Here is an 18,965-nt window from a genome sequence, read left to right on the forward strand (position 1 = left end):
AGAAATGTATGTGAAAAAGGCAACGAAAGAAACTATATACAAGGGGATGGTGCAATTAAAAAAAAAAAAAAAAAACACACTTCGCCCTTTTCCCGGGGCTAGGTGTTGAAGGTTGTTGCCAAAGCAATTTTTCCTTCTGCGCCCTCTTTGCGCCCACATGAGAGTGAGCCAATTCCTTTGCAAGACCCACCAAGAAGTCCACTCGTCTCTCTTGCCTTCCGGTGCATGCCTGATTCAACACATATGCATTCAGTGCTGCCATGTCAATCCTATTGTAGAACACGACGCTTGGTCATCTCAGTGTTCCTCCGTTTTTGAGAGAGCCAAGGGAGCCCTGGATTTGCAAATTTCCAAGATGCTAATTGCAGCTATCCAGAGTCAAACCCCCCTTTCACACTGTTTTCCGAAATTTCCGGGTTCGCTGTGAGTCAGCAACCAGCACACTTTTGCTCAATAGACGAGGTTTATTGATTAGAAAATGCAGAACAAATGAGATTTATTGATTACAATCCCACAAAGGCAAGCAAAAAACAAGCAAAACATTAGTGGCGTTGTCGGTTTGGTTTGTCGTATTACTTGATAAACTGATTGGGATTTGTATTATTTGGTAAATTGCTGTTTGATAAATTGAATTAAGTAATACTGGGATTGTGTTGTTTGATATATTGACTTGAGTAATATTGGGGTTGTGTTGTTTGATAAATGAAAGTAATACTAGGTGAGCCGTAACAGAATAACGATGTTTAAGAAAATGTGGAAGTCTGCTAGAGGATTACGTACGGGTCGCTTGGTTTTGTTCCTTTGCCGCTTTGCCGGAGCGTTGGCTCCCCGCTCATTTGTCAACGGTAAGCGATTTTCATTGTTAACCCTTAACACCTAAGCCTATTTTGACCGAATTTGCATGCCTTTGATGTTGCCTTTATATTTCAAAGAAAAAACTGTTCACAATGGCCAAGTTGGGTCCCTTTTTTCAGGATACCTTGAACTTCATGTCCAAACTGTTGTTTTCTTCACTGACCAACTTTAATCCACATTTTGGACCCAAAAGACAAAAAAATCCCAAAATCTTTTTTCAAAATTTGTAATGTTGAAGTCCCAATGACAATGACAATGCTCGACCAACTGTTTTGAAGCTTGATAATATTTATTTAACTTGCTAGGATAAACATTCAATAGAAAAAAATAAGATTGAATAGTTTTATGTTTGACAGTTCAACACAAACAGCAGCTATGGTCATAGGCGTTTTTGGCCTTCACACATACTATGGTCAAAACAGGTTATATACAGTGCAAAATAGTGAGAAAAAAATTATATATATTATCCAACACAAAAAGGGTTTGGAGGATATCTCTTTGTGAAGTTAGGTATTGTATCCATCACCTTATCAAAGGTATATATGTACATGCAATCAAGCTTCTCGAACACACATCTATATAAAAATTGAAAAGACTCATAGCGGGAAAAAAATGATAAACATTGAAAAAAAAGTATTTTCAAAAATATTGACACGTTGTGTTCAGTTCAATTCAATTTTTTTAGGCATGCGACCCAACAAAGTTTTTTTTTTCCGCACTCAATAAAGTTTGTTTTTGAACATGTCACTAAACTGCGTCACATACAACGTCACAAAGCCTACTCATCCGCTGTTTGCGCGCTGCTGTCACTTCTACTCGCCGAGACGCCGACAGATCCGAGGAAAACAATGACAAATACAGCTCATCCTATTCCTTGAGTTAATGAAATAATGCATTAGCTTGCGCTAAATTTAGTTTTCGATTCATTCTGCACGTTTCAAAGTCGCTCGCTCAATCCAACCGGCCGTTGCTTGCTACGCGTGTCTCCTTTCCCTTAGTTGGCGCCTTGCTCGTCAATTTATTAAAAATGTTCACATTAGGTTCGTCCTTCTTGACATCACAACAGCTCTTGGGATATGTAGTCTTTTGTGCTGCTTTCGGTTTTGAAAAAAGGACAAGAAATGATGGAAATATGGAGATAGACACATGGTCCATGCTGTGTTTTAATGCATATTTATGAGTGCAATAAAACTATAAAACTCAAATGACATTATCTCCTGTTTTACTTTGTCCATTGACTTCAAATAAAAACTGTTGTGGACATCAACTTGCGTACTTTCAAACGAGAGCAACCAGGGGCACGTGGGTGACGTAATTACAGCGTTACGAGGCTTCAAAGATGATATGCGTAAACGTATCGCATCCGACACGTTCGGTGTTAAAGGGTTAAGGAACAGTTTGTTGTGCTGTAACGGTAACGCGGGGATTCTGGGATTGACAAACTAGATCGGCGTCATCGTTACCACTTGTTATGCTTGTTCTTGATACTTGTTGCTTGCTCTTGTGGGATTGTAATCAATAAATCTCATTTATTCTGCATTTTCCAACCAATAAACATCGTCTATTGAGCAAAAGTGTGCTGGTTGCTGACTCACCGCGAACCCGGAAATTTCAGAAAACACACCTAGGCAGCGACTCCACAGGCGTGTGTAGGTGGGTTGTCTGCTTGATTGCTTGTTTGAGTGGTCTATTGTTTGACAAACCCAAGTAGACAGTTTGGTATCGGGGTCATTTGACGCCGTTCTGGTCATTCTTTATAGCCCCCCCCCCCAAAAAAAAGGTTTAACATTGTCAATATATAACAATGATGAATACAAATGTTTTTGAGAAAGACATTTCTGGAATGACAAATTGAGGAAAATGGAATGGGCAATTGTTTTCCAGCAAACCACCTGTATCTGATCTGAACCCAAAAGCTAGGAGGCGAACCCACTCTTCAATTTTAAGCTGTCCTTCAACCAAACTTAATTAAATCCAAGCGCATGCAACATTCTCCACCTGTTGTCAGGGTGGGAGCAGGAGGTTGGGAATGCCCGGCAGCTGCGCCCCTACTAACCTCCGCCACGACACACATATACAACCAAAAGCACTGATCCACTCCCGCCGAGAGCTCTCGTGTTTCCAATGTCGCTCTCATTCGTTCCTTTCACAGCGATGACGCGGTAATGCGATCTAATGTGTGAGAATGTAGTTGATGCGTGGCATGTCAGGCCTTTGGATGCCACTAAAAGCGTTCTATTTACATAGCGGCTCATAGTTTGCTTTGCTTTGCTCGGCCGACTTGATAATACAACGCTAGATTGCAAAATGGAAACAAGATGCGATGAATTTGCAGTTGGACGTGTACCTGGACTGCATCTCTTGTGATTTGCTGGCAGATGTTGCAGTACTGCTGCCAGTCTGCTGGCTGAGCTCCACCAGCGACTGGTAGTACTGCTGCTGTTGCTGCTGCTGCTGCTTGTAGCGGGATAGGATGAAGAAGAGGCCCAGGATGCTTTTTAGGTTGCCATTCCTGATCTCTGCCCATAAAAAACAAATACAAAAGATACCAGTTGATATCGTTGGAAGGTTACATCACTTTGTAGAATTGAATATATCCAGAAATGCCTGTCTTTTCAAAGCATGAAAGAAAATGGCTTCTGTGAGTGTAAGCAGATCAGCATTTAAGGGCGGAACATACTTTATAAGCAGTTGCACAGAAGCTCACATGAGCCAATGTGATCTATCAGGCTTATGTAAGACCTAAGCTATGTTTGGGCTGTAAATATCCACAAATTATACTAAAAAAATTAAACTTATTGGCTGAACAAGATTGGCAGATTCACAACCTTCCTACTTTACTTTAATATAAATATTACCGGAGTGTTGGCTCCCGCTCATTTGTCACGGTAAGCGATTTTCATTGCTAAGGGACAACTGGTTGTGCTGTAACGTAGCGTGGGAATTCTGAGATTGACAAACTCAAATCTAGCGTCCATCGTTACCCTTGTTATGCTTGTTTTTGTTGCTTGTTACTTGCTCTTGTGGGATTGTAATCAATAAATCACATTTATTCTGCATTTTCTAATCAATAAACATTGTCTATTGAGCAAAAGTGTGGCTGTCACTAATTCACCGTGAAGCTGGAAATTTCGGAAAACAATATATTAGCTAGGGCTGTCAAAATTATCGAGTTAACGGGCGGTAATTAATTTTTTTAATTAATCACGTTAAAATATTTGACTCAATTAACGCACATGCTCCGCTCAAACAGATTAAAATGACAGCATCATTTTCAATTGTTACTTGTGTTTTTTTGTGTTTTGTCGCCCTCTGCTGGCGCTTGGGTGCGACTGATTTTATGGCACCATCCATGAGCATTGTGTAATTATTGACGTCAACAATGGCGAGCTACTAGTTTATTTTTTGTTTGAAAATTTTACAAATTTTATTAAAATGAAAACATTAAGGGTTTTAATATAAAATTTCTATAACTTGTACTAACATTTATCTTTTAAGAACTACAAGTCTTTCTATCCATGGATCGCTTTAACAGAATGTTAATAATGTTAATGATGATTTATTGTTATAATAAACAAATACAGTACTTATGTACAGTATGTTGAATGTATATATCCGTCTCGTGTCTTATCTGTCCATTCCAACATTAATTTACAGAAAAATATGGCATATTTTAGAGACGGTTTTGATTGCGACGAATTACGATTAATCCATTTTTAAGCTATGATTAACTCGATTAAAAAATTTAATCGTTTGACAGCCCTAATATTAACTCATTAAAACATAATCAATTTGTATAGCAAAGGGTGTAGACCAGGGGTGTCCAAACTTTTTGCAAAGGGGGCCAGATTTGGTGTGGTAAAAATGATGGGGGCCGAACTTGGCTGACGTCCTTTACGTAGATTAGAACAATATATTTGAGCAAATTTTAGCAAGCCATTCTGTGTGTCACATTTTCTTCATTTTTTATTTTTTTAATGATAATTTCAATAATCTCGCAGCTAGCCTTTGTGGCATTCTCTTTCAACTCTTGGCCTCTTGCAAAATACTGCTGCTATGAAATTAAACTAGCTTCAAATTGCTTCAATCTCCTGCTGCCAATCTTCCCTGTAATGTTGTCGGACATGTCAGTGTGTTTTTTTGGGTAATATCGCCTCACATTGAACTCTACAAAAACAGCGACTGTCTCTTTGCAAATGAGGCAGACACTAGAGATGTCCCGATCGATCGGGTCCGATCACGTCATTTTCAAAGTATCGGAATCGGCAATAAAATATCGGACATGCCTTTTTTTACTATATATATATATATATTTTTTTTAAATTAAATCGTTTTCTAATTGCGTTTAACGTTAGAGACATAATATGTTACACTCATCCAGAGTTTTGTTTAGGCTTAAGGTAGGGTGATCAAATTTATCCCGTAAACGGCGGTAATTAATTTTTTGAAAAAATTATCACGTTAAAATATTTAACGCAATTAACGTATGCGCTGCACGACCCACTCACGCATTGTCGCGATCAATCTGTAATGGCGCCGTTTTACCTATATATAGAGCTAAAAGGCTGCGTAAAATGAGTAGAGTGAATTTTGGCAGCCTTTGGAGCCTTATTTTAATTGGCTAAAGCCTTACAATCCCTCTCTCTACAATTAGAAATATCATGGGAAGCAAAGTGGGGAAGAAAGGTAGTAATTGATCTTTGTCTTAACACCCTATATGATTTCCCAACGCAGAGAAGATATATCAATTGGTACCACTGCGCACAGTCATGGTTGCACTTCCCATCATGCATTTGGGCATGGCTACAGTATCATTTACTGAAAGCTCAACAAATACACTAGATGGCAATATTTAGTCACAATATACAAAGTCACATTTATCCTTTAAGAATTACAAGTCTTTCTATCCGTGGATCCCTCTCACAGAAAGAATGTTAATAATGTAAATGCCATCTTGAGGATTTATTGTCATAATAAACAAATACAGTACTTATGTACTGTATGTTGAATGTATATATTCGTCCGAGTTTTATTCATTTTTTTTCTTAATGCATTGCCAAAATGTATGATCGGGAAAAAATTATTGGGAATGATTGGAATTGAATCGGGAGCAAAAAAAAAGCAATCGGATCGGGAAATATCGGGATCGCCAGATACTCAAACTAAAAAAACATGATCGTAACAACCCTAGCAGACACAGTTGTTGCGTATTTTAGTGAAGAAATAGTCCAATTTCCACTTATCCTTACAGCGTCGGCCGTCGCAGTCAACTTCCTTTTATTATAATTATTATTATTTTTTTTTTTTTTTGGATTGTCGCCATTTTAGAGAATTGGAAGTAAAGGCTGACACGGAGTAATGTTGCTTAGAGTGCTGCTGCCTTTTAGTGAGTAAATGAGGAGCAGCATTTAGTATGTAAGCTACTTCATATGTTGGTAGCAGTACTGCTGACCGTATTATTATGCGGGCCAGACGTTATTGATTTTACGACAGAGGCTGGGGGCCGGATGAAATTTGACCACGGGCCGCATTTGGCCCCCGGGCCGGACTTTGGAAATGTCTGGTGTAGACGGACAAAGTATCGGACAAAATATTTGCATTCAAGCTATCAAATCTGTTGAAAATTTCACCCCCCAAATAGAGTTCTGAAGTTAATCGCTGAGAAAAATCAAAGTAATGCATATCTGACAGCAGGCAGGAATCGAATTTGGATGAGTCCCAGCACAGGAAGGCTTCATCACTGTGACTAACGCAGCCATTTGTGAAATGGAGCTCTCATATCAAATCCTCAGCGAGAGTCGGAGCAGAGGCTGATATCGTTTTTTTTTTTTTTTTTTTTTTTTTTTAAAGATCTTACAGCCATCCAGTGTTTTTAGGGAAGGTGGTGAAGATTAATCTCTTGGGAGTTTTCCATTTCCTAACAGCCACCTGTGTCAATTGACTCGCCGTTTGGCGGAGATGGTCCATTACTTTCGGCCGGCGGACAAAATGATGCAGCTTTGTTGAACCAGCAAATTTTGGTGGCATTACCAAATGACCAGTGTTGTTAATCTTACTTTTAAAAAAGTAATTAATTACAGTTACAAATTACTTCTCCCAAAAACTAATTGCTTCAGTATCTCAGTTACCTGAATGTAAGAGTAATTAGTTACTTTACAAAGTAACTGGTGATAATTTTCATGTTTTTTTTTCTCACAAAAAAAAAAACAACAACAAAAAAAAACAGGTCACACAATGTGAAGTTTAAAGGGTTTTTGGGACAATTGGCAAAACTAGCCCAATTCTTTACCCTAAAATGAACAAGACGCAAGGGTATTGTGGATATTGCGATAACTAGATAGTAACCTTTGCTATGTGTGGAAGTCATTTAATGTTGTGAATCAACCGTTAAAGTTGTTAAAATTGCTCCCGTAATTGCATTAGTTCCCTTCTGTCTTTTTTCGACATATGTAGGTTTTAAAACTGTTTCATCATTTCAAGATAGATTTAGTAAAGTTTTGCCAATTTAGGAGCATTTTAGATAAAAAGTGACTTAGGTTCGCTAGGACGGTTCTCTACAACAGAGCCTTCATGAGAAGTCTACTGCTTTAAGATGGCGGCTATTTACTAACGCATCTAGTTCTTTATTATATATGTTGCTAATGCCGCTGTGTCTGTCATTTGATCTAGTTCTGTATATATGTGATATCTACCGAAGCATCATGTGGACGTAGTTTGCTGGCTATCGGCTACAGTCAGCTATTATTGGAGCTACCTAGCATAGTAGCATCGCGTTTGCAACGGCGTCACCCTCCCTCGCCTCCTCCCCACTCCTGTTCTGCTCTCTCGTCTCCGTGAGTCCGTCTTTCTCAGACTTTTCTCGTGTCAGTCAACAAACATAGTAACGCATGCCTTTCCCGCTTCAGTAACGGTAACGGCGTTGCCAAGATGAGAAAAGTAATTAATTAGATTACTCACTACTAAAGAAAATAACACCGTTTGTAACACCGTTATATTCTAACGCCGTTATTAACAACACTGCAAATGACCAAATCACGACTGTTGGTAGTGTTTTTTATTCTTCAGTTTCCAAACATCTTTTTTTACATTTGTAGAACATGAAAAAAGTCAAAAGCGACACTAGCAAACACCGTTTTGTGCCAAAAATGCAACAATAAACCAGAGTTTAACTGTTAAACCTCATCTAGTTGTAGGTTTGGATGAAATGTGCTGCCAAGATATTGACAGGAGATCATCAGAAGCACACGTCGTTTTCATTAAGCGTCAGATGGGGGCTGTTTAGCTGTCGCGACGCAGAAAATAAGTGTTTCAAGCTTGGCTCGCATTCAATGAAAATGCGTTTTATTTCTGAAGGGCTTTTAAGTGGTTTGACGTGCTTCCATTCAGTCGATCTTAGGCCTTGGGTTACAAAAGAAAAGCAGGGGTGACGAATAGATTCAAGTACAACCGGGTAATACAATGTTGGAGATAAATACTGAACGGACGCCATAAATTCTACCTTTACCCTCCTTCATCAACGTGATGGCTTCATTTCAAGCTCAATACACGTCAGTCCAGGGTTGCTCGTCATTGTTTCGGTGACCTTGTTCTTGCTACTTTATGAGACAAACTGCTAAAACAGATCGAACTTGAGTATAGCTACTGTGTGATCCTGGATGGTAAAAAGTGTATATTAAAGAAACATGTCCCCACTATAACTGCCAAAGACAACCAATTGGTTCAATAAATTACGCCCGTAGGCGGAGTTTGACTTTTCGGGCAGGGGAGGCACAACATGTTGATGAATGATGACCCCAAAACGCAGTGTCAGCAATAAAATTAACTTACAAGAATATTTATAATAATTTGACAATGAGCGTTTTTTGTTTCCCATCATTCTTGAAGGGAATTCTAAATCAGGTTGCTTAGGCAATACTTTTCGCCAAGATATTCATCCATTGAATATGGTACGCCCGCCGGTGTCGTGCCAATGTGGTTACCCCAGTCAAAAATTGTATCCCCTGGGCGAAGCCATATGGAGGTAGATTGGCGTCTTTATTATTCAACCCCAAAAAAATGTCGCCTCAATTAATAATAACAACAACAAAAAAAAAAAAAAAAAAAAAAAAAAAAAAAAAAAAAAAAGATTGAAGCATTGAAGCAATGTTGATTTGTTTTTGGGCCACATTTTGGCTAGGACATTTTTGTTTTTATTACTCAGTCAAAATTTAAGTTGCTTCAAAAAATGCAGATTTTAAAAAAGAAAATCACTTCAATTAAAAAAAAAAAAAAATTCGATCAAAGAAAAAAATCATTTTTAAAAATATTTTTTTCCCCAAAAAAGTTTTTTTTTAATTATACGCAAAGCAAATGGCCGTCTAAGGTGCTCAAAAACAAATTTTGACCCATCATAAAAAAATTTTTTTTTTTCATTTCATTCATTTTTGTTGCAGTTTTATTGCTTTTCAACTTATATATATATATATATACACACACACACATATATATATATATACACATATATATATATATATATACACACATATATATATATATATATATATATATATATAGGGAAGTCAATTACATGCAATGACACTTTTCAGACACCAGGGGGGGCATAGCCCCCCCCCCTAAAATCCGCTTATGATTACGCCATAGTAGCCTATGTCAAAATACCATAATTTTCCACATGCGTGGATATCACATTTCAGGCTACAGTGGTATAAAGAAGTATCTGAACCTTTTGGAATTTCTCACATTTCTGCATTCAAATGTGATCTGATCTTTGTAAAAATCACACAGATGAAAAAACAGTGTCTGCTTTCACTAAAACCACCCAGACATTTATAGGTTTTCATATTTTAATGAGGTTAGTATGCAAACAATGACAGAAGGGGGGAAATACGTCAGTGAACCCTCTGCCTAAGGAGACTTAAAGAGCAATTGAAACCAATTTTTACCAAACATTTTAAGTCAGGTGTGTGCCTAGTCACTGATGAGTGGTTTAAAGCTGCTCCGCCCACTATAAAACACACACCTGGTAAGAATTGTCTTGATGAGAAGCATTATCTGAAGTGCTTCATGGCTTGGTCAAAAAAACTGTCTGAGGACCTGCAATCAAGGATTGTTGATAAGTTGAGAAAGGATACAAAACCATCTCTAAAAGTCTGAATGTTCATCAATCGACAGTCAGAGAAGTTGTCTACAAATGGAGAGAGTTTGGCACTGAGTTCAGCACAGAATACTCAGTGAGGTAAAAAAACAGAACCCCAGAGTGTCTGTTAAAGACTTACAGAAATCACTGGCACAGTCCAACTATATGTCAAAACTATGGCCAAGAATGTTGTTCATTGGAGGACTCCACGGAGGAAGCCACTTTGTGAATATAGTTGCACGTTTAATGTTTGCAAAAAGGCACTTGTACACTCCACAGAAGTTTTGGCAAAATATTTTGTGGACTGATGAAACCAAAGTTGAATTGTTTGGGAGTAACATGTGCGGAGGAAAAATGGAACAGCTCACCAACACCAACACGTCATTCCCACCGTGAAGCATGGTGGAGGGAGCATCATGATTTGCGGTTGTTTTGCTACCTGAGGGCCTGGACAACTTCAATCATCATCAAATCATTAATGGAAGAATGAATTCAAAAGTTTATCAAGATGTTTTGCAGGAAAACCCGAGGTCTTCTGTCAGACAATTGAAGCTAAAAAGAGGATTGATGCTGCAACAAGACAATGATCCAGAACACAGAATTAAATCAACTTCAGAATGGTTTCAGAAGAACAAAATACACGTTCTGGAGTGGCCAAATCAAAAACCTGAGGGCGTCTGTCAGACAGTTGAAGCTAAAAAGAGGATGGATGCTGCAACAAGACAATGATCCAAAACACAGACTTAAATTAACTTCAGAATGGTTTCAGAAGAACAAAATACACGTTCTGGAGTGGCCAAATCATAGTCCAGACTTGAACCCCATTGAGATGCTGTGGCATGACCTAAAGACTGCGATTCATGCCAGACATCCTGTCCTCATTAAAATATGAAAACCTATAAATGTCTGGGTGGTTTTAGTTAAAGCAGACACTTTTTTTTCATCTGTGTGATTTTGACAAAGACCAGATCACATTTGATGGTAATTTTATGCAGAAATGTGAGAAATTCCAAAAGGTTCAGATACTTTTTCATACCGCTGTATGCATGCGTGCATATCACAAAGTCACGCAAACAATCTTGTTTCATCTGCCTACTAAATAGGATCAAATTCTACATCATCTCCTCTTTAACAGTGTAGCCTACTATGTAGCTTCTATCAGAAGAGGTGTTGCAAATAATAGAAGCCATTGCTGTTCAGTAACCCAATAGTCAGTTTATTTACGGAATTTGAAATTCCAGGCCTGCTGTGAGTCACGTAGCCGTTTTTAGTGCATGACTCCAAGTGGTGGGGTGGACTACATTTAGAAGTGTCGGTCAGTGTGTCAAACTCTTTGCAAGGTCAATGAAAGCGTGAGTAGAATAGTTGCAGGAGACAATATTGTGAAGTCACGAGTAATAAGACTAATACTTGTTTGTAACAGATATACATACATGTAACGTGACTTTATAATGGGAAATTTTGGTCCGTTTCAGAAATCCAGATCTTACCTTCTGCTGACAGCCCTTTGACATTCACTCCTCTTGCATCCAAAAAACTGAGGCAGGCGTCCACATTCTCAATCTGGAGACAAAACAAACCAACACAAAGCGGTGAGGCATGGCAAGCGACAATACTTAACATTCAATGAGTTGAAATGTCTCAGTAGAGTGGGGGTGGTGGTGGTGATGATCGGCATTATTAGCCATAAAGCACATCATTGTGCGCTTACGAGGTCCATGCCCACATGACCCCCGGTCCCGGCTGCCTGACATACTGACCGCAGTGTGTCGCCACCTACACAGTAAGAAATGTGTCTACAAACTGATTCTATTTTATGGCAAGTTCAAAGTTCACAGTTGCAGCTATTCAGCGCAGCATGCCAAGAACACGCAAAGGCCAATGGAAAGGATTCATGAGTTGGAAGCCCCCATCAACCCCTCAAAACTACATTAACTCATTGGTCGCCATTGACCGGGACAGACGTCAAAACCATTTTGACTGGGAGGGCAGCGAATGAGTAAAGTCATTAGGCATGAGTCAAAGTAACTAACGACTTGTTACTAGCCGCTGACGATGGATTAGTCTCGATCGTGGTTCTGTTGGACCTGAGTGCAGCCTTTGACACAATTGACCATAATACCTTATTGCAGAGACTAGAATGTGACATAGGCATTAGAGGAGCAGCCTTCTGCTGGTTTAAATCATATTTATCTAATAGGTACCAGTTTGTCAATGTAAACCAGCAATCATCACCTTACTCTAGAGTCAGTTATGGTGTACCACAAGGGTCAGTCCTCGGGCCCATCTTGTTTACGCTGTATAGACACTACTCACCTACGTCACAAAATGGGCGTGTCGCTGTTTCCGGCCGCCATATTGTACCTATTTTTTAGACCTATTCTCATTGTTTTCAATTAGTCGAGCAAGTTATAGAGCAATTCATGGAAGCCCCGGTGTTATCTGACGCTGTAAACTCATTGGATGCGTTGCATAAAAGGCGTTACGTGGAAAAGCTTCCGTTTATCCATTCGCCAGATCCGTATTTGATGCCTAAATCGATGTTTTTTGACCCGCTGGCTTCGCCTGACATCTGATATCCTGATATTTACAACTATCTTGTCCACACAAAATCAGCCTATTCTCACGAAAGTTTGAAAAACTTTAAGAGCTTGGAGGCTTATAAATGCTACGTTGCTGGTTGGGTGAAACAGGTCCTCGTACACGAAAATTCGGCAGGAATCTTGTGCTCGGAAGGTGGGTTACGAAATTTTCAATTCGAAATCTTTTGTTCTTGCTAACATCCACTGTCAAGTCTAATGTATTTCATATCATTTGTCAATGGAGCTAGGGATTTTAATGTTTATATGGTTTAGCGATAGCACTCTCACTATATACATATATAATATGTAATAAATATGAAGTGCGATAGCACTACTCCAGATTGTCCCTAGTTTAATTTATTTTTTGGCTTTTGACCTCAGTAGTGAAATTGTAAATTAATTGTATGACAACTGTCTGATTATCCCCTTATAATTATATATTTTCAGGTAGTTCATTCACAACGTCTGAGTGTATGTTGTCACCGATTAGCCTAGCAATGATCTTAATTGTGGTTGTCAGCCCAAAACCCTCTAAATATATATTAAATGCATCTTACCAGATATAAAATGACTACTACATAATCTGTGGTAGTCGTTTGGAGCCCAGTTTTCTCGTCGAATTGCAGCAGTCAATCTCGGTCTCCTCTCCGGGTCTCTCGGAATACGGTAAAAATTCAAGTCTCTCCGTCTATCTTCTCTGTTTTTGCAACCGACCGCCACACACGACTTCACCATTTTGATTATTAATGTTAACGAGCAGAAAAACACGCCATAATAGGAGGAATTTACGAAGCGCTAATGCATTAACATGACGAGTATCCGGACAACATGGCGCGGGGGCGTGGCTGTGACGTCACGTGAGTAGGGTCTATATGCTTCCTTTAGGCAATATCATCAGAAAACATACTATTAACTTTCATTGTTACTCTGTTGACACACAACTGTATTTATCAATTAAACCTGAGCAGATCAGACAAGTGGATAAACTGAGCGCCTGCATTCGAGATAATAAATACCTGGATGAGCACTAATTATCTTCTACTTAACCCTGAAAAGACAGAAGTCCTTATAATAGGCCCAAAAAGTGTGAAAGACTCTTTAACTGCCCAGATAGTCACTCTGGACAATATAAGTGTAGCCTCCAGCACCACAGTTAAAAACCTAGGAGTTCTCTTTGACCCAGACTTATCATTCAAAGCTCATATTAAACAAACCTGCAGAACGGCCTTTTTTCACCTGCGCAACATAGCCAAAATTTGAAATATTTGATCCATAAATTCACGTGTTTCTTACATATAGATTGGATTACTGTGGCTCCCTACTTGCAGCGTGTCCTAAAAGTTCTCTAAAAGGTCTTCAGCCAGTCCAGAACGCAGCAGCAAGACTTGCACATCACCCCTGTGCTCCAGGCCCTTTACTAGCTTCCAGTCGAGTATAAAATTAAATTTAAAATCCTCCTTCTTACACTTAAGACCATTAACGGGTTGGGGTCATATTATCTCACCGATGTTCTGGTTCCATACCACCCCAACAGAACACTCTCAGAACGCAGGTCTACCGGTAGTTCCCAGGGTTTCTAAAAGTACAGTCGGAGCTAGACCCTTTAGCCACCAAGCTCCTGTTTTATGGAATCAGCTTCCAGCTAGTATTAAAGAAGCCGAGACAGTCTGTACATTTAGGATTAGACTAAAAACGTTCCTATTCGACAAAGCTTATCGTCAGGCTAGTTGAAATCGGACTAGACTCACAGTTCAGTCTAAGTTGCACTAGAAGCTATAATGCTGGGGGAAGTACAGCCACTGAGTCCTATCTCCTTTTTCTTATTCTACCTACCTCTTGTCTTACATTATTTCTATTTTCTAATTTTTAATAACTAGTTGACTAGTCTCTTCATCACTAGTCACCCGGTGTCCCCTTTCCCTCTGGGGAGGGCCTATTTTTCAGCTGCAGCCTCCTGACTATCTGGACCACTAGCTGGATGGACGTCCTCGTTGGCCCCCCCCTTCCGTCTCATCTGGCTAGATGGACCTCTTCTTGTTCCCTTAGTGTGTTGCATCTTTACAAACTGTAACTCCGTCCGCTAATTCCCATTAGCAGTCCTGGTGCATCCTGTCTATCCGTCCTGGGAGTGTATCTCTCCTGACTGTGGTAATCCGCAAGGTTTCTCATTTCTCTCAAAGGGTTTTGGAGTTTTTCCTTGCCGACATGGAGGGTCTAAGGATGGGGGATGCCCAGGACTTGACCTTTATTTATTTCATCTGCTGTTTCTGACTGTGTATCATATTGCCTCTGCAAAGCCCATTGAGACAACCTTGTTGTGATATAGGGCTATACAAATAAAATTGAATTGAATTGAATTAAAGTGAATTGTGGCAAGACCTCAAGTCACACAAATAATCCCCCCCATCTGCGCGACTCAACACCCGCTTTAAAACGCCCTCATATGTGGGCTTCCGGATTCTCCTTGCACATGTTGCACACACACGCAAACATATGTGTCCTTTGCGCGCTCACTTGTTTTACCAAGCCACATTTGCTCAGATGTCGGTGTTGAAAAAAATGCATTTGATGATCGTTTTTGTGTGGGTGAAACTCATAAAAGACACAAAGTTGCGCGCCAGTGAAACAACATTCCTTTGGGAAACTCTCTCCCGAAAGAGAAATTCTGTTTGTTTTTAAAGCTCCTGAGCTCTAAAATGACATAAAAATCTCAATAATGACGAAGGTGTCGATGACAGATTAGGCTTTATTTTTCCGTGGCGCTCAGTTGATTTTAAATGCTAGTTTGGGTACTGATATCATATTTTTCCCAATGTGAGCTGGCACCAAACTGCCTTTATCAGCGCGTTGAAAAAGAGCATTTAGATGACGTTCTCAATAATACATTCCGACAGGGGCAACCAGGAAACTTACCATTAAGCATTTAAAGTGGAGAAATCTGACCTTTTAGCTAAACTGTCAGAATCGCGCCAGTTGAAACGACACGGGCCGGCGGGACTCTGACATCCCGGCTAAAAGGCCAAACTCTTTGTGTTCAACTTAGTCTTAACCCTTTGCACTGACTCCATTTTGAAAGCTGGAAAAAGGCTTCGAAGCACAAGTTGACAATTTATTCAGGTCGACAGCGATCAAACGGCAAGGCGAAATAGAAACAGACTCAGGCGGGGAGGCAAGTTCACCCTATCACATGTCAACAAAATGTTCCCGAGGAAAAAAATGACAACGCTTAGTTAAACATTCAGTCTTTTGAAGGCTCTCGCTGGGCGGGCCGTGGGCAGGAAGAAGGGTGTTTTTGGGTGTTGTTTAAGATTATTGTCTGTTTGTGACAGGATTCGGGAGTTACTGTTGTCAGGGCAATTGGATTTTGCCACCTCAGCATCAAAGGGGCACTTGGAGTCTTGTCACTCGTGCTATCAGTTGGATATCGGGCGTTCTCTGATGTTCCTTGTGTTGGGATGGGGCGTTCCGCCATTTGTTCTCTACTCATTTTACGCTGCCTTTTAGCTCTATATACAGGTAGAACGGCGCCATTACAGTTTAAACGCGACAATGCGTGAGTGGGTCGTCCAGCGCATGCGTTAAGTGCGTTAAATATTTTAACGTGATAAATTTGTAAAAAAATTAATTACCGCCGTTATTTGTTGAGCTTTCAGTAAATGATACTGTAGCCATGCCCAAATGCATGATGGGAAGTGCAACCATGACTGTGCGTAGTGGTACCAATTGATATATCTTCTCTGCGTTGGGAAATAAAATAGGGTGTAAAGAAAAATATCATTGCTTTCCCACGATATTTCTAATTGTTGAGAGAGGGATTGTAAGGCTTTAGCCAATTAAAAAAAGGCTTCAAAGGCTGCCAAAATTCTCTCTACTCATTTTTCGTTGCCTATTAGCTCTATGTATACGTAAAACGGTGCCATTATAGATTGAACGTGACAATGCGTGAGTGGGTAGTGCAGCGCATGCGTTAATTGCAATAAATATTTCAATGTTATTACCGCCGTTAACGCGATAAATTTGATAGCCCTACTTTAAGCCAAAACTAAAGACTCTGGCTGAGTGTAACACATTTTGCCTGTAACGTTAAATACAATTAGAGAACGATTTAATTAAAAAAAAAAATATATATATATATATATATACATATATAAAGGCATGTCCGATATTTTTTTGCCGATTCCGATACTTTGAAAATGACGTGATCGAACCCGATCGATCGGAACATCTTTAATAAGTGCTATTTATTTTATATTGGGTGTGTTAGAGTAACACAAACAGTCAAACAGTAAATATGAGAAAAGGCACTATCTCCTTCAAAATGATTAACTTCAACTCTAAATCGATAGTTACTAGAGTTTGTATACTACCAAATGACACGACCTCTTGGTTTTAGCAAACAGTGCTTTCAGGTGCTCTGGTTAAAACCCAAATTATTATTATCATTATTTTTATAAACTCATTTTAAAAAAGTCACACTGGGCATCTAGTATCTGGCACAGAACTGAATTGGAAAAGAGTTTTGAGGTGAAATTGTCACGTAAAATGAGCAAATGGATCAATTGCCAGAAAGCAAGCCCCTTTAGGAAAACCGAGCATAAGCGTTTTACTAACCGAGGGCGCATCTGAATAAATGACAGGTTTTATTTCACCAAAATGTCGTACATCAACTGGAAAATCCTTAGTCAGTGCATGAATATGGAAGACGATGCCAAACAAATCAGCTGGATAAACAAAGCATCCTTGCTTCAGCGTAGCAAAGTTAGCTGATGAATGCATGTGTCTTGTTGCTATTAATTCCTCTTGACACTTGGAAGCCAATTAGTCGGCCCATCATTCTCAGTCAAATGACGCATTACCGGGCTGCTTTTCACAGCCACGGTATACTTAATTAATCAGTGCTGTCGAGCTGAGCTTATTTGAAATAGAGAACGTTCGCCGACTGATGAAGCCATATTTCATTGCTTTTCCGTTGCCGGGTTGTCGCCAAAATGCGAAAAAAATGGCCGCTTCTGGAATTTTGTATCATGCAGTGCTTATAAATCAAGTGGTAACGTCATGTGAGTAGTTAACAAGTGGCCTTCCTGGTTGTGTAAAGAAACTCTCCAGTTCCGTTAGCTTTTAAAGGACAGATGATGAATTATTAAAAGGATGTGCATGGCAACTGGATGTCTTCATTATATATACTGGCTTGTTTTCCTATATCATAAAACTCTTGCAGTCCGTGTGGCTTTGTTAGCATCTGCCTCGCAGACCTTGCTTTGTGTCCACATGTGTAAGGCAGTCAAATGTCTCTTCATCTTTTGGAAAATCTAAGGACTGATGTGGTTTGAAACAGTTTCACGCCATGTGATAGCGTTTGTTATTGTGCCACTTTAACTGTACTCAAGGGAACCTCTCGATCGAGTCTAACCTCCAAATTCATACCAAGAGCAATACTTTGCCAGACGTTGAATGACACCTGTTGCGATTTCACGAGCTCTGTCCTCTGAAACGTCGGCATCTGTCGTGACTATTGTGTTGTAGGTGCTTTTTATTCCAACACAACAAATGAACACAGTCACGACGAATGAATCACGTGAAACCGTCACAGGCGCTTGCCATCGTATAGCTAATAAAACTTTCAAAGATTAAAAGAAAGAGCGGTGAGAATGACAAAGTGTATCTTAATACCTTCTAAAAGCTCACACCACCACAGAGGGACTGGCTGTCTCCATCAGGCTCTTTCGGGGTCGTTCTGGGGAGGTAAACATGACGGACGGCATTACCGTTGACAGCCGACAGATTTAAGCTGTCAGTGCCGTCTGGGGCCCCGTGCTCCCTAAAGGTTCTCGCGCTGACTTTTAAGACAAACGTTTGCACAACCCGCTGACCGAGAACTGATGCAAGTGCGGAAATACAAAGGGCGAGCATTGAATGTCACATTGTGATGCACTGGGACAAGTTGAAGGACGTGTTGAAGCAATACTGCTGGACCTGTTAAACAGATCAGAAACAAAATAAAGTCTTTGGTTTCTTTAGCAACGACTCAATAGAAGTAGAAGAGCGTTGCGCGGTCACTGAGTGATAGGTCAACCAACCCTCAACTGCATTTTTTGGAAGTAGTGTGAAAAGCGCGCTCCTGAACTTTGACTCGCAGAATACATACGGTGCGTTTGCGGAAGACAAGCGGCTTTTTGTTAAAGCGTTGAGTAATGGAGATCGATGCGGAAACAGCAGGCGGGTGGAGTTGACTAAAAGCACAGAGATAGAGAAGTAAACAACAGGGTGGCCCTGTTGTGAGTGAGCTCCCCAAGACCGACGGCGGATTAAAGAGACAAGAAACGGCGACAATAAGGCTAGGTTCATACTACAGGCATAGGCGGATCTATTATTCAGGCGAAGTAGGCGATCGC

The 18,965-nt window shown here is 39.9% G+C and overlaps 1 protein-coding gene across 15 annotated transcripts in view; it reads right to left on the bottom strand.

Moving 5' to 3' along the window:
• Positions 1-18,965, bottom strand: part of nav3 (neuron navigator 3) — a 241,299-nt gene that overhangs the window by 119,791 nt on the left and 102,543 nt on the right. For all 15 annotated transcript variants that reach the window (XM_057854376.1, XM_057854382.1, XM_057854381.1 and 12 more), the window contains exons 4-5: positions 11,482-11,554; positions 3,203-3,374 (exon numbers count right to left, since the gene is read on the bottom strand). In XM_057854376.1, coding sequence (XP_057710359.1) covers positions 3,203-3,374; positions 11,482-11,554 — 245 coding nt within the window. The remainder of the gene's footprint in view (positions 1-3,202; positions 3,375-11,481; positions 11,555-18,965) is intronic.

The sequence above is a fragment of the Corythoichthys intestinalis genome, chromosome 13 (genome assembly GCF_030265065.1).
Source record: "Corythoichthys intestinalis isolate RoL2023-P3 chromosome 13, ASM3026506v1, whole genome shotgun sequence".
Taxonomy (NCBI): Eukaryota; Metazoa; Chordata; class Actinopteri; order Syngnathiformes; family Syngnathidae; genus Corythoichthys; species Corythoichthys intestinalis.